Source organism: Clinocottus analis, unplaced genomic scaffold (genome assembly GCF_023055335.1).
Source record: "Clinocottus analis isolate CAN_PGR_092001 unplaced genomic scaffold, fCliAna1.0.p SCAF_6, whole genome shotgun sequence".
In the NCBI taxonomy this organism is placed as follows: Eukaryota; Metazoa; Chordata; class Actinopteri; order Perciformes; family Cottidae; genus Clinocottus; species Clinocottus analis.
Genome location: NW_027176218.1, coordinates 19,910,812 through 19,933,777, shown reverse-complemented (window position 1 = coordinate 19,933,777; position 22,966 = coordinate 19,910,812). Strand labels below are relative to the sequence as shown.

The window sequence follows — 22,966 nt, the reverse complement described above, 5'->3', positions numbered from 1 at the left end:
TGATTAAAGTTTATCAGTAACAAGGAAGAAACAAGACATATTGGCAATTTTACAATGTATTCATTTAATAAACAGTCTGGAGCTTCAGTATCGTGTGGAAGAACCATCAACAGCCACAACAGCCTGGCACCTCCTCCCGGTGCTGGTCACCAGCCTGGGACCGTATTGTATTCCCAAGCAGGATCAGTCTCAGGTCAGCCATCGTAGTTGTGATGGTCTCTCTATCACGAACAGTACGCCCAAGCTGATCAACAAGTGTTCAGCTGGTTGAAGTCAGGACTGCTGGAGGCCATTCCATTCTCTACTCTCCAGACTCTGCAGGTTTCTGATGAACCCGCTCTGTGGGGACAAGCGTTGTCATCTTGGAGGATGGAGTTCAGTCCCAGACTGTGGAGCAATGGGATTGCTGCTGGTTGCTGAATCTCATCTTGATATCTCTGCATTGAGATTGGCTCCAATGAAGCACCTTTGGGGTACCAGAATCTCAAAACAAGTCAATAGCAACAGTGGAATAAGATGGTTAGCATTGGCTGAGAAGATTTGGCATATTTTTCATGGGTGCAACCCACATACTCATCTGTGCTGCTCATCCCACAAATGCATGCTCCTTACAAATGACGCACTGTTTTAAAAGAGAAATAAACAGGCTTGCCAACGGTTTACAATTTATTATAATTATAATTTACATTATTTATATATTATCATTATTATTATGTATACCATTGCAAGAAGCATTGATAGAATAGAGAAATAATATCCCAAACACAATTTTCTAAACTTTTTGTTCGATGTTTATGTAATCCCCACCTGCATATTTTAAAAAAAAAAGAGAGAAAAAAAAAGGGCAGGCGGCTTGAGGCAGGTCATCCCCCGGCTGGCATAGCCTGTGCCTGTGTGAAGTTAAACTTTATGAGCTGTGCTCGACAGGCTTTGAGGCCCGCTGCGGACGACATACTCGCCCCAGTTCCAAAGCGCACTTGAAAGCAACTTTTTTTTTAGGAATTCATGTATTATCATTTTGTATGCCGCTTTCTGGCCCCCAGAGCTGGCCTCCACAACCTTACCCAGCTGGCCTAAAACTGTTCATACGTTTTAATGGACAACCGTGACGTTACGTTTGTGTTGTGACAGTAAGTTTTGTGCTGTAAATAAAAAAACAAACGTTTAACATCATGATTATAAGCTGAAAAAGCACAAGAGCCTAGAGATGAGAGGTTATGACTAATTACATTCATATAAATATAATTAAGTTTTTTTCCTAGGCTAAACATCTGTTATGCCAGTCTAAGAACCTTCAATTAACTCACATGATTCTTCCTACTCTCTTTTCACAATCACAAATGCATTGAATTCAACAAGAAAATGACATCCGATCATAAGAGCAAAAGGTTTTTTGTATTTTGTATTTATTTTTTGCCACAATCCCGAGTTCAATATCTGTACAATGTGTTTGTGAACTCACTGGATTCACAATTCAAATTGAAAGTTTTTAGAAGCCTCTTGTTGGATTGAATATGTGGTTTTGTTCTGTCGTCGCCGCTGCTGCTTTTTGATTGAACCATTTTCCAGAACGTTAAAAACTCCCTCAATTGTGTCCGTTTCCTGTTTTGATTTTAATCCTTCACTACTAATCTGTAAGTGCCCCTTTTAAAACAGCAGTTATTTTTACTTTGAGAACATTTGAATCAACCTTAATCATACATTCAGAGTACCTCATTGTAAATGTTACTTTCATTTAAGTCAAATATAGTTCTTTCTCCACAACGTCGAAAACAAGATGAACCTTGATGACCCGAAAGTGCCCCCCCCAAAAAAAATGCCGATAAGAATTTCCAAATTAGAGCTGATGAACACCAGGGTGAAAAAATGTATCCTAAGTTTCAGCTCCTAATTTCTCGAGGAAGAATTTGTGATTGATGTACGATGTAGGCAATTTACTGCTGCACTTGACAGTCACAACTACCCATCAAACTCCAGGAAAAAAGGGGGGATTAGTGTGCTTTGATTGCTTGGCTTTATTGTATATTCAAGACACATAATTTTCTTTTTAGAAGTCAGGTAATCCTAAAATCTGCCATCTGTTTCAGAGACAACGAGCTCCACTCATGTCTTTCTTTTCTTCTTCATGCCTCTAAAAGCCGGCACACCTAGAGGAATGTCACTCACCTCGGACTTCCGGTTCAAAATGGTTCCTGCCATCTCCGAGAACTTTCTGATGACCCCCCCGTTGCTGGATGCGCCAACAAAGACAACGAAGAGCAGAGAGTACTTCATGGCGAGCTTCGTGCCATTGGTGCGACAACAATCTCCTGAAACCGAACATCAGCAGGACCAAAGGGGGACAAGAGGAAAAGGAAGCTCCCCTACTCAAACAAGTAGCTTGGAGTCCATCAATAAAAACTGGACTGGATTCAACCTCAGGAACAGTCAGTTATGGTGACTCCTCATACTAAAATGCACATCTAGCACACTTCTGCAACCCAACACATAACGGCTGCACATGGATAGGTAGCACACAGGCCTTCCTGGCCCCAAGGGCTCCCCCTCCCACATCAGTTGCATAGTCAAAGGGCTTGATCATTTTGGTCAACAACACAGCCTACTTAAAACTGAGGTAATAGCCTAAACATTCTTATGTCCCGAGAAAGAACATATGACGCAATTAAAGTATTTATCTATTTGACTTTATGACTTCATCTGGGAATTTATTGAAATATTTTCTACCGTCTCCATAATACTGTCCGTACAGTCTCAACAGCAATAGAGGATAAACACTGGTGACCTTATAATAGTTTGTGACAGCTGAGCTGTGGGCTGACTAGGGATTCACAAAGGCAGTTTTTTCTTAACTCTTATATCTTCCAATAATGAGCCTGATATCGGTGCGCTCTTCTTCCCAGATGTTACATCTGTAAACCTCACAGCATGGAACACCTGGGCCTCATGTTTATGCAACGTGACATGAGAACGGGGCTTTGCCGCGGCACTAAAAACTGAGTTATGACTTAACGAATGTAACTAATAGAGGGAATTTTACAATGCGTTTAATGTGGATTGGTCACATCTGGCTAACACACAATTTCACTTAATAAGGTCAGTATCGGCCCAATAACGAACCAGCAGACGCTTGTGTATTTAACTCGGCAACAACCTGATCATAATAAATCTAAACTTGCTGTTGTTATTTTTCCAGCTAATTCTCTGTAGTAAGGTCAACCAAAGTAATATCTGCAAAAAGCGACGATCATATGCACTGAAAACACTCGTAATAAGACTTACTGTAGCGAGACACATGAAGGGTTGGGTCGGGGACACACACAATCAGCCACAGAGAATGACATGGAGAGACAAGGCCACACCATTAAGAAAAAGAGTCCAGGTTTTATTGTCTATCGTGGCTGTAGTCCATTACTGTCAGACATGTCTGTGTGAGAGAGAAAGACAGATTGAGAGAGCGAGAGAGAGAATATTCAGGAGCCAATCACACAGTGCGGTCAAACTTCATCCTCCATGATTCTTTGGTTTGCGAGAGCAAAACCAGGCATGAGAGTGAACCATGGCAAAGTTAACAGTTGTGTGAAAGGAAGATGAAACTCAGTTAAACACACTAAGGCAACACACAAGTGGCATCTAAAAACAACTTGCAACACAAGAAGTCGGAACTGATGGAGCCACCTTTGAACCTGAACATGGATGTAGAAACCAGTCAAGAAAAAAACAGATTGACAGAACTCATTTGGTAGCAGTGAAGTTAATAGTAGAGTAAAAAGGGTTTGAATTAAGAAAAAGGTGTAAAGCAGAGCAGAACTGGAGTAAATGGCGTCAGTTGACTGTTTGTCTCTCTCTCACTCTCTCTTTCTCTCCCTCTGGTGCCTTGAGTGTCAATATTGTAATGGTGGACTCCCGGCGTCATGCAGATCAGCAAAGTGGCAGACAGGGGCATCTGATTGGTTGGCTGGCTCTCAGCAAAGGAACGAATCGCAGTTCTACTGGCTGGGGCGGTTTGTAAACCCACCTGGATGAGGTTCAGTGATTGACATCTAGAATCCGGTGTTTGCAAGAGTCAAGCAGGCGTAAATGAGACAGCAGAAGGGAGAGGAGAGTGTCCTCTCTTCTCTCCATCCCCAACTCCTCCATCCCCTCCCTCCATACTTCACTCACGTGGTGCCCTTCATTACGGGCGCCCCTACCCACCAAGGCGGGAGGGGATAGGGGGGTTGGGTGGTTAGCCAAAGTTGTGAATGGCCAGCCTGAACATGTCATTGGTGCACACCCACGCACTGTTAATGTTCTTCAGGAGGAAACTCTGATGGAAACCCATGACGGGGTCGTCATCTACCTATGAACACACACACAAACAGAACGAGCAGGGGATCAGGACACAGTCAGCAGAACAGTGGTTTAATAAATTAGTTGTACACATCAAAGTCAGTAGACTGGTTGTGGAGAAACAGTAATGCAATTCCTTCTTTGCCAAGTTAGAAGAAATAACTCTAAACAAGTCACCCAGGTTATCTTGTCCTGGAGGAAAGCAGAGTTGCTAGCTAGTTAAAGCTTGATAGTGTTACCCAAAGGTGTGTTTCTTTGGAAGCAAAGTTTCAGTTCACATTAATTTGTCACTCAGCAAAATAACTTGTGTGCATCAATTTTAGGACCTGTGTATGATCAATTATTTATATATATATGTATATATATAAATAAACCTAGGACCATGACTTAAATGTGTGATGATTTGGCTGTAACAGGACATGCTACACAATGAGATGAATGACATGACAGTGTGACTTACTTTTAGCTGTCCTACTACCATACTCAAGATGTTGCAGTCTGGAGTCGGCTGGTGGTCCTGTACCGTTATACTATGCACTATTTTTGGGAAGGGTAGACTCTGGGACAAAACAGACAGGGGGGGGGAAATAAAAAATACATAAGGAAAATATATACACCTATACCAGACACTGAAAACAATAGAAGAAATCAAATGTGTAATCAACTACTTTCATCAACTTAAAATGAGTATATATAATAATTATTCTTAATGAAAATGTACTGTTGGGTTTAAACTATTGCAAAAAGGTTGGGGAGGAATCACATTATTTGACGGATGCAGGTGTACACAGATTTTACAAAGACAGGTTACAGCAGATGCACGTCAATGTGTTTTCTGATTATCTACATTACCAGATTCCTCAGAACAATCTGGTTTCTTGGTTGAATTTAAAACAGACCGACAATCATTACCAGTGTGCTTTTCACTTGGCCCACCCGCTACACATTTACCCTGCATATGAAATATGTTACCAGATAAACTCACAATTAGTTTCCCAACGATCGCCTTTTTTCCCTGGAACTGTTGTCCTTCCCATGTGAGGCATGACTCATCGATCTGTGTAAAGCAGAACAGAGACAGAGATAATGAGTTGCAGAGGATGCTATTTACAGATGAAAAGGTCTACCGAAAAGACCACATCAAAAAACTCAAAGAGTGGTACAATCATTGCTCCCTTCAAGGGCTATCAGCTTGAAATTGACATAACAGAGACATGAAAGTCCAGTTTTGAGAGCCAGAAGGTTAATAATGACACCAATTCATGACCAGGTTTTTTTTATTTGTTGCATCATAGATAAACCAGTCTGATGTAGACAATTTGATGTGTGAAACTGAATTAAAAAAAATATTTGTTGGTGCAGGGCTATAAACTATGTTTTCCTTTGCTAGCTTTTTTTGCTATCAAATTTGTGACTTAATCACTAAAAAGTGATGAGCAACAACTTAAGCCACTTATTCAGACCATCAGAAAAAAAAGACTACACACTATTGAAATTCATTCCTATGCAAGCTGCTTGAAGAAATCACATTGACCGGCCCTTATTTCAACAGCGTGAGGACTCTCCCCTGTCTTATTGCGCAGTCGGTAGGTAGGTACAAAGACGCCACTCGCCGCAGGAGTGGGCGTTATACAGTGGGCATAATGCACACCCCTGAGCACTGTTGTAAAGGTCTGGAGAGAGCGCAACTATTGGTTGTTGACTATTCCTTTACAACTATATTGAATATATTTTACATTAATTAGAATGACAAGACAATAAAAATCCTGACTTTATATGGCCCAGACTTGGTGGTCATAAAACTCTTGTTTTATGACCACCTTACACTAAACAGTTGGGATCACCAGAGCGCGCAACTACTCTAGTAAAACTCTTGTGATTACTATGACAGTTTAAAACTAATCGTCTGTGACTTTGAAATCGCTTGAAAATTCATCTGGTGTGAGGACAGCAGAAGGTATATTATTTATATTTGATCAATCAGCAGGCCCAGTTGTATAAAATATTACAATATTTAAAATAACATAGCCAAAACACCCTTGACTGAGACAAGTCCCCACATACATAGCCATTCATGCACATCTGGATCCAGAGATAAATTGGAGTTTTTGCTTGCAACACTATAGAAACTGAGTAAATTAATATAAAAATCGGAAGAAATATCAGTCCATCAACTAATAGATGAACGGCCCACTTGATTAATTCATAGATTTTGTGTCTAACGATGTTCATAATTAGTCTGTTGTTGATCAAGTGAAACCACATATAAACAAGTCACACACCTTCCTAAGCAGGCTTTGTCTTGGATTACAGTGCACACCTAACGTTGGACGAGCTCAAGATCGTGTTCGATTTGTGTTGCATTCATTAAAGAAAGTAAAATCATGAGTGCGGTCCAGCCCTGTAGTACGACACCTCGTAACCGGACAAAAGCATTGTTTGTCACACTCACATATATGGTTCCAAGTTGTGATCTGTCAGAGTCAAATAAATGGTAGTAGTGCTGCACAAAGCTGGATCCTATCTGCTCCCACAGAGGCTGGTCCACCATCCTGAATCACCCTGCAACACACGCTGGGAAGATGGAGGCACAAAAGGGGAGCTGTTTAAGAAATGTTCTCGAAACCATTTACAACACAAATGCAATGCAATTACATTACAATACAATAGATTATATCCATCAAGGCAAAGTGTAATTGTATTCACTTACTATGAATACTGAGATTAATGCAATATCTATATCCATCTTATACCCTCACGCTGTACAAACCAAAAGGAAAAGAGGCAACAAAATATTGCTAACCTATCCGGATCACATGCATATATTTCTACTTGAAACAAAACTGTATTCACTTTGTTGACTTACTTTGTGGAAAACTTCCTTGATACTGAACACAAATAAACACTGTCAAACACAATGTGCACCAAAACGTAATGAATACAGCGAGACTATGAAAAAAAACAAGCCTTAAAAGTACTTTAACTAGCACAGTTCTACTAAACACCCCAAACTGCTAGTCTCCCAGCCTCGATGACACTGACAGCAGTCATGTGCTTCAACATAACTATACAGTTGTCCCTGGGACAATCCAAGAGCTCTGAAAATTCGCGATGAAGTCGAAACAACATCCCGCAACATTAAATAAAGAGCAAAACAGTCCCCGGTCCGCTGGAACACAGTTGAGGCCAAATGAGAAGAACGTAAGCTTCTTTAGTAACGTTACCAAGCGGGAACGCTCTTGTAACCGTTTAGCTAGTTGCAGTGAGCTACCTAGCTTACTGTTGCTACTAGCATGTGAGCGGTCTTGTTTGCTAACGTTAGCCTGTGTGTTGCCAAAGGGAGTTCACGGACCCAGCATGGCTCCCCGCCTGCTAATGTTACACGACAGATACATTATATGTCCAGGCGTTAGCGAACTGACTGGCTGGCGTTCGCCATTTCACCGGTTGCTAAAAATACCCGGTCTCCGCCAAGTGTTGACGCTTCCTCCGGGCCCGCGCGCACAGCTCCCCTACATAGGCGTGCCCAACGTTTGCCCTAAACCGGGTTGGAACAGCCAATTGAACTACTTATAATACCTAACATTTGTTCAAATGTCAAACGAAACTATCACTTTTTGCTTTTGGAAAATGTTTCAATTCACTATTCCCTGAGACGGCTTCTCAAAAACAATTTAAATAAACTTACCTCTTACCAACACCGAGGCCTGCTTCACGATGGCACAGTGAAGTGTCCGCTACGTTACGAAGTCACGCATTCAAAAGCCGTACCAGACCCGGTGGTTTGTGGGGATTGTAGTCTAGCCCATTTTTACATTTGATTTGTTACAATCACAAAACCAGAGAGAAATACTTCACTAAGCACACAACACTTTTCTCAAGTATTGGATATTATTCAACATTTCAAACATAAAAATCCTTTACAATAAAAACAAAACAAGTAATATTGAAAAACAGTTCGACAGCATATTTAGCAGTATTTAGTTATGGTCATGCTAATAAATCTATTTGAATTTAGTATGTAAATAAATAAAAAACGATAGCTTTTTGTTTTGTCTGATGTAAAGCAAAGCAGGAAACAGTGAGCTTAATTTGAGCTCAATTTCTTGTTGTCCAAGTCACAAGGGAAAAAATGTGATGTGTAGTGGGAGGAAAATGTTCTATGTTTGTATGAGTACAAAATTAAAAAAAATAAATTAAAAAAGGATAGAAAACAATGGAAGTTTCAGCTGAAATGCATTTTTGCTGTTATGTGTCTATCGAAATAGATATAGCGCTCGGAGATTAGGTAAAAAGAAATGCAGGAGCCACCTTACAGCACTCACACTTTCAGTTTATATTGTTCTTCAATTCATATGGTGCATAACTCTTTGCAATTAATCAATGACTGACTACACATAAATTGCAACACACAGTTAAAACCCCTTAAGCCCATTGCAATTGGCCATTTGGTAATCATTATTTGTTATTTTACTGTGATCATTTTAACCATATTGCCCAGCCCTATTACTTGATTATAAGTTGCTCGCCATTTGTAGAAACACATTGTTTACCGTCACATCAATACATTAAACAGGAAAATAGCTTCCTCAAAATGGATAAATGCATGTATATTAGCTAGAAATAGCATGTAACATACATCATTTGAACGTCAATGTTTAGCATGAGCCTGCTTATAGACCACACAGTATCATAAACCCTTCCAATATCTAGTTATAAGTTTATGTCATGTAATGGGATGCTTTCTTAAACTGATGAGGGCATGGTTTAAGCTCTCAGACCTAAGCTTGAGCTCCTTTTCAGCTCAAACAAGTCCTATATCTGACCTTGTACTGCTCTACCAACTCCTGAACCGTATTTATACATGTGTTTTGTGCGTTTCAGTGTGCATGTGTACGCACGTGGTTCATTTCAATGAGGGTCCCGGATGGCATGACCCTCTAAAACTGTGTGTTTCTTTGTCCACGTCTGTCCAGTGAGCATTGCAACAGTGAGGTCATCAGAACGTGCAGTTTGACTGACTTTTGTTTAGCAGAGTTTGAGCTACTGCATTCTGTGCAATACAGAAGTAGCGCGTGCGATTAAAAAACAATGTGAGCCATGCTTTTTTTTCACAGCAGATTTACATAGATAGAGAATTATTCTGATGACAGAGAAGATGTGTTTCTTAAACTCCTGGCTTCCGGGATGGGTTTGGTCTTTTGTTGGTGCTTTTTGCTGACAATGACAAAGCAGATCCAAAAGCTTTGGATGGGATGGCCAGCTTAATGCAGGTTAAGGTTGGCTGTTCAGACATGTGAAAATCGCTCAAAACTCCCCATTGATACTTTGTGAAAGAGCAGGGTAAATACCTCTTTAATCTCTAAAACCCATAAAGATGGAGAAGATTCAGAACACACACTGGCCCAATTCCAATGTCCCTCCTAAGGCCTTGAACCATGAACCCCCAGGGACTTCACTTGACATCACTTGATCAATGATTGAGTGTAAAAGGCTGTAAGGGACAGAACTTATGTACACACGAATGGTTCAGTACTTTGCTGCGACATATTAACCTTGACAACAACATAACATGTGATGTACAATTGTGGGTATTTATTTAATGTGTATTACTCCTTAATTTAAATGTAATACAGACTCTTGTTTTCCCATTTAATTCAACAGGCAGGATGGTCACATCATTTGTATGTGTATAGTTACCATTTTGACCCGCAATCAAACTTCTGGATAACCTAAACCAACTAATGGCATGTTGCAGACTCACGCAGGGGAGGTTTTTCAGTAACTATTAAATTGACTTGTGGAGTAGTAACGAAGAGAAGCATAGACAGAGTAAACAAGTAAAATCTAGCAACTTAATGCTTCATCCACATACACCATTGCTATGGCCATGTGACTGACAACTTTGTTAAAAGCATGGTGGAATTCACAAGCTAGCTAATTCTGCCACAGCAAGTTAGTTAGCTTGCTATATTCTGCATGCTTTATTGCTACACTGGTTACAGAAAATGAACCAAACGGTGGGCTGGTGGCCATCCGGCAGCGACTTCCTCTTCATGTCCAAACGATGCTTAAGAGTGTCAACGGAAAGCAAAGCCAGAAAGAGAAATCAGCCAATATCTGTCTCTCTAATCCAGAAGCGAAGAGAAAACTGGAGCTGAGAGCAATGCCGTTAAGAGATCTGTCCAGACAATGTTCCAGCTTGACAATAAAAAGATATTAAGATCCCAGAAAACCACACCTTTTGAGAAAGTGGCGAGCCAACTGGCAAAATCAAACAACAAATGGCAGGAAAACACACAAAGGCAGGAAGCGACATGACAGATCGTGACACTACCTGTGCTTTCCAATACCCATTCTACTATACTATTTAGTATATCGGAAAACAATGTAGTTTGTCCCAGTATTTCAAATGTAATATGCAAAAAATACCAGGTTTTCTCAGCATGTACTTGAATTTTCAGACTGGGGGACATTTTCAAACATGTCCTCAACAGAAAATAGTAAAATTAGCATTTACTGATGACTGTCCGTGTCCGTTTATCTGGGGTGGCCACTTTATCAAAAACAGCACACATTCATTAATCTCTTTCTCCAGACCACATATTTCAGGGGCTTTTGAGGCCAGCCCGTTTCCACACGTTCTTTATGCAGATGCACCATCTGCACTGCTATCTGCTCTCAAGCTGTAAGAACTGCAACATGTCAGCTACTCTAATACATTGAAATATGTCTACACTGTCTTTGTAGAAGTACCTATTTTGTTTCTCCACTCTTGTGTTTACGCTGCTGATCATCACAGGAAAAATTAACAACTAGTAGCTGTTAGATTTACTAGATTCTCAGGCCTCCTCTGACTCGTTACCCTTTATTCTCCTCTGTGGCCAATCAAACCGTGCACCAATATACAATTAAGTTCAGCCACGGAGGTTGTGCGTTTGTTCCGTTTTTGTGGACATTGCATTAACTTACATTCATTTCCTGAAGACCCTGAGCCTCACATGACCGCTTCCAACCAAACCCTAACTTTTACTCTACTGTACATTAAGTCTTCACCCTAAAATGTAAAGATTTGGTGTCGTACATTTTGTCCAAGGCGATTCGTCACAATGTAACTGTGGGAACAGATGGATATTCAAGTCATGAAAACACAGCCCAACAACCCACCAACACACACACACTCAGTCGAGAATTAAATGCATTGCTACTAGTAACAAAAATAAAAAGACAGAATTTGATGAAAAATATATTGAAAATAAACAAGTGTTTGACAGTTGTCATAAATAGCTTATGCGTGCAAGAAATAAAAAGCCATTTCACTGTACATAGCACTCATGGTTATAATAGAGTCACAGGGTTCCTCAACCAAATCCAAACTGTGAGGCTTCTATTGCAGCTCCCACTAGAATGGAGGTGAATTGCACTGTTTTATTTGAATCGGTGATAGAAGACAATGAAATTGCATGATTACTGTACTGTTTACATTTGCAGTAATCTAAATAACAGAAATTAAAAAAAAAAAAATTGTTGTTGAGGGGACAATTTGTAATTTATGAATTAAGGTTACATACACCATGTTTTTTTGACATGACTGTAAGGTTGCAAGTTGTCCGACATCTTTAATGAAAAATGTATCAAATGTGTACATCAAATGTCAAATGTGTCAACATTATATCAGTCGTCTGCTGGACGGGGATTTGATGCAGCATTTTCCTCTGATTCTTCTAGAACTGGAGGTAAGCCTCTCGCACCGGATTCTGCTCGCTGTTGGAGCACAAAAGATGAGTAGAAAATGAGTAGAAACCCATTCAAACTAAAAAATATAATTCATTCAGAAAGTATTCAGACCCCTTCACTTTTGGCAAGTTTTAATATGTCGCACTGGACTCCAAATAAGAAACATGCTAAAGATGATCAAGAGAAATGTGAGTCACTTGAGCTAATTCAACAAAATAAAAGCGCTATAATTTTTTGCCCTTCTTTTGAATCTGCCTGAGAAGACTGGTGTTACGTACCAGGCTGTGGAGTCTCTGAGAGGAGATGGTGTCATTGCTGTTGTCTGGTTTGCTTTGAGCCGACTCCACAAGTTCATCTACTTCCTGATCTGACTTCAGAGGGAACTCGGTTCTCGGGGCCACCCTAAACAACAAACATTCATGAACACAAAAGACTGCCAAAGGATATATTTGTGATGTTTTCTTCTGAATTGAGGGTATCACGATAGAGGGTGTCATTCGTTGTTGTTAACTGTCGCGACTGCAATGATGTTCTGTTTGCATATATATTTTCGTCACCTCAACTCCTGGACGGTGAGTGTGCCGCTCTGAGGAGCATCGGGGTTGATCAGATCTTTGAGGTGGTCTGACTCAATCCGCCTTTGCCCCCGAAACAAACTCTCCACCGTCTGAAAAACAACAAACAGCTGTGTTAAGTAATGTATTTCCTTTTATGCCCAAAGTTATCAGAGAAGGTCATTCTACTTTGGTCTCTGTAGATTCAATATGAAGCTGGAGCCCGGAATAAGCTATGTTAGTGTAGCATAAATTATGAAACTGGGGTAACAGCTGGTTTGATTCTGCCCAAAGGTAACACACACATAAATAAATAACATAATCCACCAACAAGTGATTTATGTTATATTGTGTTTGTTTTTAATTTGTTTAGTGAACTGGTGTGGCTGCTAGGCATCTTTGTTTAACTTTGGACAGACCCAGGCTATAGAGTTTCTTGTTCCCAACCTTTATGCTAAGCTAAGTCAAGCGAAGCTAGCTGTGTCCCCTTATATTTAGGATAAAATGGCCATTGGGTGTTAGAAAGTACCTGAACAGGGACGGGGTCATGTGCCTCAATCTGCATGTGGCCTCCTTTGTGGAGCTCCAGCAGGGTGTCATACTCAGTCTTCAACTGGTCAAAGTCACCCTGCAACGTCTTCAACTAGACACCGCAGAGAAATACACAAACAACAATGGACACTGTTAACATATTAAAATCATGCATTCTGTGTGTATGTGTGTGTGTACTGTGTGTGCAGCATGTGTTCATCTGTGGCCACCTGCATGAGGTCCTGTTCGTGTGTTTGTTCCAGGCTGTCCCAGTTGCGTCTGGGCACGACATCCCAGTATTCCGCCTTCATCCTGTTGACCTCCTCCTGGGCTTTAGTCAGGTCTTTCCGACACACCTTCAGAGCCAGGTGCAGCTCCACATGGTCCTTAGACCCTTCTTTAAATATGGAAAGACATTCAAGAAGATATATTATTTAGAGATATTAAAAATATACTGTATAGTTTCGGTATTTAGTTGAGCCTCTTATTTATAAAGAAATGGTCGTTCTAGATCATTTTGGGGGCAATGTTCCTTTGCAAAGTGCTTTGTTTGTAAATAATTAGATGACAAGATTGATACCACAATAATGTTCAGACAAATCTGTCAAAAATTAAGATCAGCTGCCTTATTTTCTTGGCCAAGTGTAGTGACTTCAAGTCTAGAAACAGTCCAGCTCTAAATTACTCATACGAGCACGCCTCGTCATTTTTCTTCACCTTATTTTTGTGTGGATAAAATATAATCAATACAATGCGGAGCTTTACAGGTGCTTGTAGGTGGGGCTCTTAACTTTGGACAATTATCAATCAATTATTTTTATTATTGAATAATGTGGCTGTTATTTTCTCGTCCTAATAAATGAATACTTTGATCTGAAAAATGTCAGAAATTGGTCTATTTGTTTTTTTGTGTGACCAATCTAAAACCCAAACGTATTCCTGTTTACAATCACAGAAGACAAATGGAAAGAGCAAATATTAACATTCGAAAAGCCCGAAGAACCAAATGACTTAAAATGATGAATTGAATTTTAGGAATAGTTTCCTGACTCATTTTTAGTTGATCGACAAACATAGTAGCCAACCTGTGTTTTCATTTGTGGGACGCTCCCCCTTCACGGAGCTTTTTCTGAAATCATTGAGCTGCCAGATCAGCAGCTGGCGGGCATCACGCTCCTCCCGGTACTGCAGATACTGGTTGGACAGTTCAGACTGCAGACGGTCCACCTGGAAAAGAATAGAAGATAGTGGCAACACTATCTGAACAACATCTCCAACCTAAAATAACGTTTTCATGCACAGAAAGCAGGACAGCACATGAAAGTTGTATTCCTTAAAAAAAGGCACTTGAAAATTGCACGTATTTCATATACCACTGCTTGCATGGCCTTTCCTTTCTCCATCATGACCTCATTGTCCCTCTGCAGTTGTCGCTTCTCCCTTTTCAAGGCTCCGATCTCTGCCTGCTCCTCTGCCCAGCGAGCTTGAATCCTCTTGTCACATTCCTCTGTCACCAGTCTCAGGTGGGATCGCAGTGGTTCCAGCGCTCGGATTTTGTCCTGCTGATATGCTGAAGGGATGCTAAATGCATTTAAACAATCTCTTGTGAAACTACAGTGCTGAAACAGTTACTTGGCGAATGAAAGGTAAATTATTGAGCAATCTGGAGACATACATCACCTCAACTGTCTGAGAAGTTGATGGGCACCTGCTATTAGGGAAAACATTTTACAGGCTAAATGACTAATGGATACACCAAGATTCTTTTAGCAGATTTCATAGTCAACAATATTCAACTAAGTTAACACATTTTAATTGAATTAATTGAAAGTTAAGATTTCAGCTTTGAAGAGTCTTACAATTAATTGTGAGCTTAGCATTTTGTAATATGTTCTGCCAATGACACATGAACGGCCACACTTAAAATAGAAAATGTGGCCCGTGGTTGTCTGTCACTTTGTATTCTGACTCAGAATATTTTTCTATCATTTAAACAACAAATTAGAAGATTGTGCAACTTTGAGTAATGTTCTCACTGTGCCTCTGATAGATTTTTTTTCTGGCTGAATTTCTCAAATGGAGCTCAGATGGCACCTTTATGGCGTCCTGGTAACATCACCTAAACAGATCTAATTCTTCTTAGGAAATGAAAATGACCCAGCTGGCTTACTCGTACAGGTACTGACCTAAAGTATTTTCATATTCCTTTTTGATGGCAGAAAGAAGTTGTTGGTAGGTTCTGAACTCTTTGATGAAACAATCAAAGACATCACGGTAGACCTGTGGCCAGATTAAGATATGTGAGTACCCCAAAGTGTGTATGGTAATTCCTCTGTTTTTATTGTGTAAATAAATAAAATCAACAGCAAAGATTCAACAAAATAACACCTGTAGTTTCAGTTCCTGAAATGTTGGCTCTTGGGAGCTGATAGTACGTAGCTCCTTGTTCACGTAGCTCTCCAGGTGCATCAGGAGTTGTGGCTTTCTCCCTGGACCAGAATAAATGTAACTGGTACCTGTCCAGCAAAACTACAGAGCCACATACACACATGCATGCACACACACACACACACACACACACACACACACACACACACACACACACACACACACACACACACACACACACACACACACACACTCAGCTTTGATAGTGACCCTATCATCTTGGCGGCGAGCATATATAATAGGTTACTTGATCTAATAATCATTCATTAATTCAGGGGTGTCAAACTCATTTTAGTGAAGGGGCCGGCCCAGTAAAATCACAGCATAATAACGCATACATAACGACAATATTTCTAGTATATGTCTTTGCATTGATATTACTCGGCAATATGTCGGGTAATATCAATGCTCCTATTAATTGTGACTGTGGAAAAGTGGTTAACACGCCTGTCTTTCAATCAGAGGATTGATGGTTTGAATCTTAACTCTGCTGGTTTTAATTGTTTATTTTCTTCTTCTGTCATTTTAACAATTATCCGGCGGGCCGGATCCGGCCCGCGGGCCGTATATTTGACACCCCTGCATTAGTCTAAAGTCGGCTCTTCCTGAGTGACAGTCTGCCATGTTTTATGAACCTGTCGCTACCTGGCTTTCTTACCTTTGTCACTGCTTGTTGGACACAAACAGAATCGGCGCTTTCTTCTTTTTGTCCTTCCATTGATGCCTGGATAGTGTCATTTTGCAGTCTATGGTCATATGTAAATCCCCCCCAAAATTGCACATTGTTGTTTAGAAAAACTTTCACAATGATACAAGTTTACAAAGGTTTGTTGTCATTATACAACAAGGTTGCACAACACCATTTACACTATAGACCCACTTTGCTATATACAACTAATAACAAAATATTTTAATTACTTGCCTTTGTTTTTGTGCTGGTGTTAAAGGTGGAAATTGTACATTTTTAGGTGGCGACATCTTTACGGCTGAGCAACCTCTTGTCCTAATCATATAGTTATATTGCTGAATTTGGCTCGTTTAGCTCGAGCTTGGCTTTAGTATCACAGATCACAGCATTGTTCCGGAGTTTCCATAGTAACGAAAAAGGACCACGCAGAAGGCCCACATAGTCGACCGCGGCCCGCCTGACTAGTATTCAAATTGCTCTAAGATGAAAAGTTTCCTCCTAAATAGAGAGCACGTAGACGCTGTCTAACCACAGGAAACGGCGACTTTTTTTTGGAACGACTCCGTCCAAGTCATCAACTCGGACTTTTTCCAATTACAAAAACATTATGAGGAATTACAACATTTAAAAAACGATTAACCTACTTCATTAATATCCCATATAAGTTGCACCTTCCAAAAGAAAGTAATATAATAGGCATAATAACATAGAGATAAGAAAAAACATCTCGTGCGGAAATCCCTTGAATAAAAACTCCTTAGGCATATTTAGAGAAAAATAATACACTTGTTCTGTTGTTCTGGAAATACTATGAATTCAGTGCATTTTAATCATTAACAAAGACGTGTGTGTTCCACATTATCGCGTGCCACGTATGGTTACAACGAGGAATCAAGTTGAAATTATATAACGTTAATGTTCTTGGAAAATGGTCTATAAATTTAACAGCTGAAACACTACATTTCCCAGCTACCTTTCTCAGGGAAAGCCTTTAACCAGGATGACCGCAGCGGAGCCGTGTAGTCATTTCGAGAGACGGCGGGTTAAAGCGACCGTGCAGCGGAACTACAGTACCCATGCGGCACCGCTCCAGCCTACAGTGCATTCTGCTGCTTATCCGGGGATGTCACACCGCTGCTATTTTCTCCCCTCAGTCCCTCTCACTCTCAGCCTACAGCTCAAGCGGACTGACACGGGGCTTTGGATAGAAAGAAACGAACAATACGGCACAAAACAAGGGCCAAAATGGCAGAGCTCGGAGCGGGAAGCCTGCCGTTGGGAGATCCTGCTTTTAATTACCAGGAACACGAGCTGAACGAGCGGCTGAAGCGGCTCTACCCGGCTGTGAATGAGGAAGAGACCCCTTTACCCCGATCCTGGAGCCCCAAGGATAAATACAGCTACATTGGGCTGTCACAGAACAACCTGCGGGTCCATTACAAAGGTTAGAGAGCTAGCTCAGCCCGATGGTCTGGGCCAGTCACAACAGCTAAGAGGGTCTCAGCTCAAATCTGTCACTCTGCTGTAGCGCGGGGGGGGGGGGGGTCTCGCTCTATCTCTCTCACTCACTCACTCAGTATGCGATTATGTTGATTGTGTGTGTGTGTATGTGTGAGTGTGTGTGAGAGAGAGTGTGTGTGCGTGTATATGTGCGCACTACTGGTAAATCTAGTCTGAGCTGCCTCTCGTGTAACCTTGCTTTGTTTCACAAATGAGCAGAGGAATGCCCCAAAAGGGTCGACAGTGAACTCGCTCACCCTGACAGTTTGACTTGTTACCGCCACGCTGAAATCCACCTTCAACAACACGTACTCTCGTTTTGTTTATTTACTGTTCGTGACGTTATTTGTCTGCAGTAAACTGTGCCTCTGACGTTCTCCATAGTTTGTACTGGAAGAGGGGGGGCCGGGGGGGGGCAGCAGCCAACGACGCAGCTAACTAATGGCATTTAACAAACAGGAGCTAGCTCCAAGCGGCTAGCCGTGTGGCTCACCAGCTAGCGGGAGCTAGCCTTCTGGTGACTAATGTTGTATTTACTTAAAAACAGTGGGGCACGCGGGCGACAAGATGGACACGAGCCAAACTTGTTGTTGACGCGTTACAATGTAGTTAGTGCTGTGGGGGCAGTGCTGCAATTGTTTAGGTTTTTGACAGCAGCAACCACCAAAAATGGAATAATAAAAAAAGCTTTGTTGTGTTTCTCGCGTGAATTCAGTGACGGCGTTTCTAGAAGTCTTTTCCAGAATTAGTAAATCATTTTTGTACCCCCCCTCCTCTCCTCCCCTCAGCCTGGAAGCAACCGGCCCAACTCCATTCAGGACTGTATGTGCCCTGAGCTCAACAACAGTCTCATGTCCAACCTCCAGCAGGCAGCCAGCTCGTTTTCAACAGCTGCTGTCAGGGAGGAGGCCTCTGCGCACTGCATTAGGCCAAATGTACCGATCTCGTTATGCATCGCTTTGACTCGGCTAGATTATTTTTTCTTTTCTTTTTTTTTTTTTTTAGCATTCCCACAACAACAGCAACTTTAACGTTAGTCGTCCGACGGTTCAATCAATGAATCAATCATTAATTTTGACGTCTAAAAGCCGTCAGTATGGCCTGCCAGGCCTATTAGCTGGATTGTATATAAATATATCCAGCTCCTAAATCAAAACAAGGTGACTTAATGCGAAGTCCAGTTTCGCCTGCTCTGTTATTTTTCGTCAGGCGACACGTCAGGGCAGCCCCCACTAGCTAGCCCTGCATCTCAGGCTAAGAAAAATCCCCACAGAGGAATCGCGAGGCCACTCTGGGCCTGTTGGCTGTTTACATCAGTGGAACATGCAGGGGATGAGAGGATGCAGGCAGGCTGTGTAACCCATTTTGGAACGGATATTTGGCACAGACGCTTATGACGGTCCTGCTGTTTGGGAAATGCACGGAAGGCCTTTTACATTTGTTTTGTATTTGTTAAAATTAAGACTCTCAGGCAGATTGCTACATATAATCAATACTATTGATATCCTGGAATTCTGTCTGGAATCACCAATGCACTTGACTTGTCACAGCTGTGGCATTGGTACAGAACGATGAATAAGCCTGTGCATGTCCGCAGATAAGACTTGTCATGTTATGTTGGGGTTATTTATGTAGGTCATTGAGTCTTTATGTCTATGAGAAATGCCCAGATTAAATGACACTGCACAATTGTTCAGGGATGATGTATAAATAGGTCTCTTTTCTGGAGTGTGCAGGATCATTTCTCTCTTGGTAGTTTTAGCTCCAGCTCTGTTCCCTCACCCTTGTGGTTTGAATGCTATTTTGACCAGTGTGCCAATTTTCTCTGTTCAAGGCCACACAGTGCCTACGTAGTCCTGCTGTGCGCAGACAGATTCATTTACCCTGTCTCAATAGATAGGTACATAAATAAACACTGCAACACATAAACAAATATTGACTTGGTGGCTATGAAAACACCAATGAGTGATGTCTTTTTTTGTTAAAACGTATTCACAAAAACTGTAGCCCTCTGGCCTATGAAGAATGTATCCGCTTTATACTGATGTAAAGATGATTACACTGTTATTAAAATGTATCTATAGACCTTAGGGATTAATGAATGGAAAGACAGATACCGTTGGTTGACAAGTCGAGCTACATACCTAAAGGGAGCTAAACATTGTCTATATACCTCACTGTAGCATACTCTGGTGTTGTCTGTGCTTTTGTAAGTATGAATACATATATAGCTGATTAAGAATAGACTGGCGAGTTTTCTATGCATCTTGTAAAGTTTTGATCCTGGGCTGGCGTGCCCCTTTGAGGGGAGTTTGTCAGAGGTTTTTTTTTCTCCGGGTTCTCCTCCAAGGCTTGGTAACTGGCCCAGGGTAAACTCCATCAGCTGTAAAGTTGCCCTGCCATGTGTGTAAATAAGAAACAATTCTTAAGGTTGACAGTTTGCAAACGTTTAGATTACAACTTGTTGCACTGCCCCCAAGGGCCCCACAAAAATCTATTAATGCAGCTTAAGCTTCTGCACTTGTGGCAGCGCTTCACTCCAACTCTGTCGGGGATAATTCACCTTCTTACGACATGAACCATAAGTTGCTGACCCTCATCCAAGTCGCTCAGATGCGAAACCTCCCCAAGTGATGTAGGTCACAGCCTGACACAGCTACAATAACTGACAACTACATCTTCTGAAAAAAATCTGACACGCAATCCCGAGGTCAACAAAGGAGGTTGGACATCTTCCAATCCTTGGCTGTGCCTTTTCAATTCTGTCCTTGGAATAAATAAATAAAAATTACTAACAGAATGACCAAGCACAATAGAGTCATCTATTGAGAAAGCGCTTGACAAGGTGCCAAGACTGAAGACAAAGCTTTTGGTCCAGTTATACAAGGACCTAATTGCTCATAGGAGCAGCCCCAGTGGCCTACAATCCCAGAGCTGTCCCCTCAGGACACCTTGGACTGCTTCAAGTTCAATAAGCACATTTCTACTTGAACACGAGAGTCAAAAATAAAAGTACTGCAGATACAACTAATATTCCAGCACTGCTACATGTTAAAGTGGCTGCATTGCATTTTTTATTGCATTTTCATCAAGTGAGTACTGTAGGTGGAGTGAAAGAATAATGGCTGGGGCCACTGTATTTAGCTACAATAACACCTTAATTTCAAGAATGCCAATTCATCGAATGCCTCCAAAGTTTTGATGAGTTTTACTTTGTTCCTATTGCGTGTTTTACTGTAGATGATGTACATTTCAGCTTTTAAAGAGCTCACACATTCCCACAGGTGTGTTCAGTAGTGATGCAACGAATCAGTCACGGATCGGATCAGCACAAAAGAAAAAAGGGAGCAAATTTAACTTTTACAGATCCCAACCAATTGTTGATCATTGATTGGTATTACAGATCCCTTTGTTGTTTTGATTGAACAGCGGGTCTACAAGGTTCCAGATGTCTTTACTGGATTCAATGATGTTTCTCACCAACAGAATTTTTTACAAGATTACATGTGAACACATCACAATAACTTAAAAATGTAACTTTGCTCAATACTGATTTTGACTGAACAGAGCCTGAATGCATCAGAATGTAACTGAACGGACTCTTCGGTCTCCCGTCAGTGTAAACCTGGACCGGTTGTTCACTACGTAACATTATTAGAGATCAGCAAAGAGAAAAGCATGAATGCCAATGTCCCGATCACATATTTTACTGAATAGTGGCGGATCACAACCGTAAGTAAAACTTTATTTCACACTGTTATTGATGATTAACATGAAACCGTGTAATTAATCCGCGGTTAACATGCGTGCTCATCCATGATTGACAGTGGTCCGTTACACCAAGAGTGTTCAGCGATCCCAGGTGATTACAATCCTGTGTCCAATTCGAAGTTTTGCAGACCTTTGGCTGGAATTGTGTGAGGTATCTAAACTCTGCATACTACTGTTACGGAGGACATTTGTGGTTTAAGCGGTCATATTATCTTCTTGGTTTATCTTGATGGATTAAATCTCCGGCTCTGTCCTCTCCACATGTAGCAGTGTCATTACATTTCATTTTGCTTTTATCCAAAGCGATTTACTTTTTTACATTTTTTAATACACCGTAGATACAGCATCGGGGAGCAATTTGGGGTTAAGTGTCTGGCTCAAGGACACATGGACTAGCAGAGCCGAGGCTCGAACCACTGATCCTCTGAGTGCCCTTGAACGAGACCCTGAATCCCGATCGCTCCCAGTCAAGAGCACTTGAACCCTACCACCATTAATGTGCGCTAAGTATTGTGGATAAAATCAATTTATGCAGTTCATTTCAGTTGGCCGAAAGCAGGGTTGATAATCTTGAGAAACTAGCAAGAGTACGCTATCTTTCAAAAAGTAACCAAGGTTAACACCTTGGCCCAGTGTTGACAACTCTTGTTCCAATGGAAGTAGCTAGCAGCACTCGCTGAAGTGGCTAAATCTCGTGAGAAGGCCACCAAGACGGCAACACTGATGGTCCGTCCCCTTCAGGCCTACCTCAACCCCCCCCCGGATCACGTCATGAAAGTGGCGTCACAAACGCGTCACAAAGCGAAGGAATCTGTAGAAGAGAGCCCAGGCAGATAAACAGAGGGCTGATGTCTGAATTGTTGTTTTTTCTGTTTCTAGTTAATAGTTGAAAGATATTAAAATAGAGTTTATCATCCAAAAACCTTCACCAATGATTTTAACATAGAGAAATATTGTCGTTATTTATGCGTTTACTGGTCCGGCCCACTTGATAACAAAATGGGCAGCATGTGACCCCTTCACTAAAATGAGTTTGACACCCTTGATCTATATCAACCACCAGTTACATTCAGACCGGAAAGATGGTATACCATCTTGGCCCTTGTGTTCAGGGTGGCTACCGACGATTTTATATTGTACGGGTAAGGTGGGTTTCGGTGAGAGCTGTATAGACTCAACCAGCAGGGCAAAATTCGCCTCAAGTACCAATACCTGTTTCACATTACAAGCAGTGTATTTGTCAGTTGTTGTTGTTGGTATTTTGGTATAATATCTTGCGCCGTAAGTGCCGGCGATACCCGTGTACACGAATGGGCAATATGTAGCCCTGCACTGAGTACTAACGTTGTCCAAATGATTCTTGAGTAATTTTGCAACCCTGACATTACAGAAGGGTTTTTCACTCTTT

The 22,966-nt window shown here is 41.2% G+C and overlaps 3 protein-coding genes and 1 long non-coding RNA gene across 7 annotated transcripts in view; 1 reads left to right on the top strand and 3 right to left on the bottom strand.

Moving 5' to 3' along the window:
- Positions 1-3,361: 3,361 nt before the first annotated feature.
- Positions 3,362-8,086, bottom strand: nutf2 (nuclear transport factor 2). Of its 4 annotated transcripts, none has more exons than XM_068603973.1 (5): positions 8,018-8,086; positions 6,782-6,903; positions 5,315-5,386; positions 4,790-4,888; positions 3,362-4,339 (listed from the first exon to the last, which is right to left on the bottom strand). In XM_068603973.1, the coding sequence occupies exons 2-5, from the start codon at positions 6,878-6,880 to the stop codon at positions 4,226-4,228; spliced, it is 384 nt and encodes a 127-aa protein (XP_068460074.1). In that variant the 5' UTR covers positions 6,881-6,903; positions 8,018-8,086; the 3' UTR covers positions 3,362-4,225. The 4 variants fall into 4 exon arrangements, with proteins under 4 accessions (XP_068460074.1, XP_068460075.1, XP_068460077.1 ...); XM_068603974.1 differs by having other exon boundaries at positions 8,025-8,065; XM_068603976.1 differs by lacking the exon at positions 8,018-8,086 and adding an exon at positions 7,790-7,835.
- Positions 8,087-11,993: 3,907 nt separating this feature from the next.
- Positions 11,994-12,736, bottom strand: LOC137803643 (uncharacterized). Its single transcript, XR_011080082.1, has 3 exons — positions 12,624-12,736; positions 12,345-12,468; positions 11,994-12,093 (listed from the first exon to the last, which is right to left on the bottom strand). It is a non-coding gene; the product is annotated as an uncharacterized lncRNA (long non-coding RNA).
- Positions 12,737-12,800: 64 nt separating this feature from the next.
- On the bottom strand, positions 12,801-16,668 carry tsnaxip1 (translin-associated factor X interacting protein 1). Its single transcript, XM_068602486.1, has 9 exons — positions 16,522-16,668; positions 16,258-16,345; positions 15,540-15,640; positions 15,338-15,431; positions 14,525-14,721; positions 14,237-14,378; positions 13,382-13,548; positions 13,150-13,263; positions 12,801-12,836 (listed from the first exon to the last, which is right to left on the bottom strand). Exons 3-9 carry the CDS (start codon positions 15,618-15,620, stop codon positions 12,801-12,803), a joined length of 831 nt encoding a protein of 276 aa, XP_068458587.1. The 5' UTR covers positions 15,621-15,640; positions 16,258-16,345; positions 16,522-16,668.
- A 688-nt stretch (positions 16,669-17,356) lies between these two features.
- ranbp10 (RAN binding protein 10) overlaps positions 17,357-22,966 on the top strand; it is a 30,018-nt gene continuing 24,408 nt past the window's right edge. Inside the window, exon 1 of the mRNA XM_068602985.1 lies at positions 17,357-17,731. Within this exon, the coding sequence (XP_068459086.1) occupies positions 17,533-17,731 (199 nt within the window). The 5' untranslated portion in view covers positions 17,357-17,532. The remainder of the gene's footprint in view (positions 17,732-22,966) is intronic.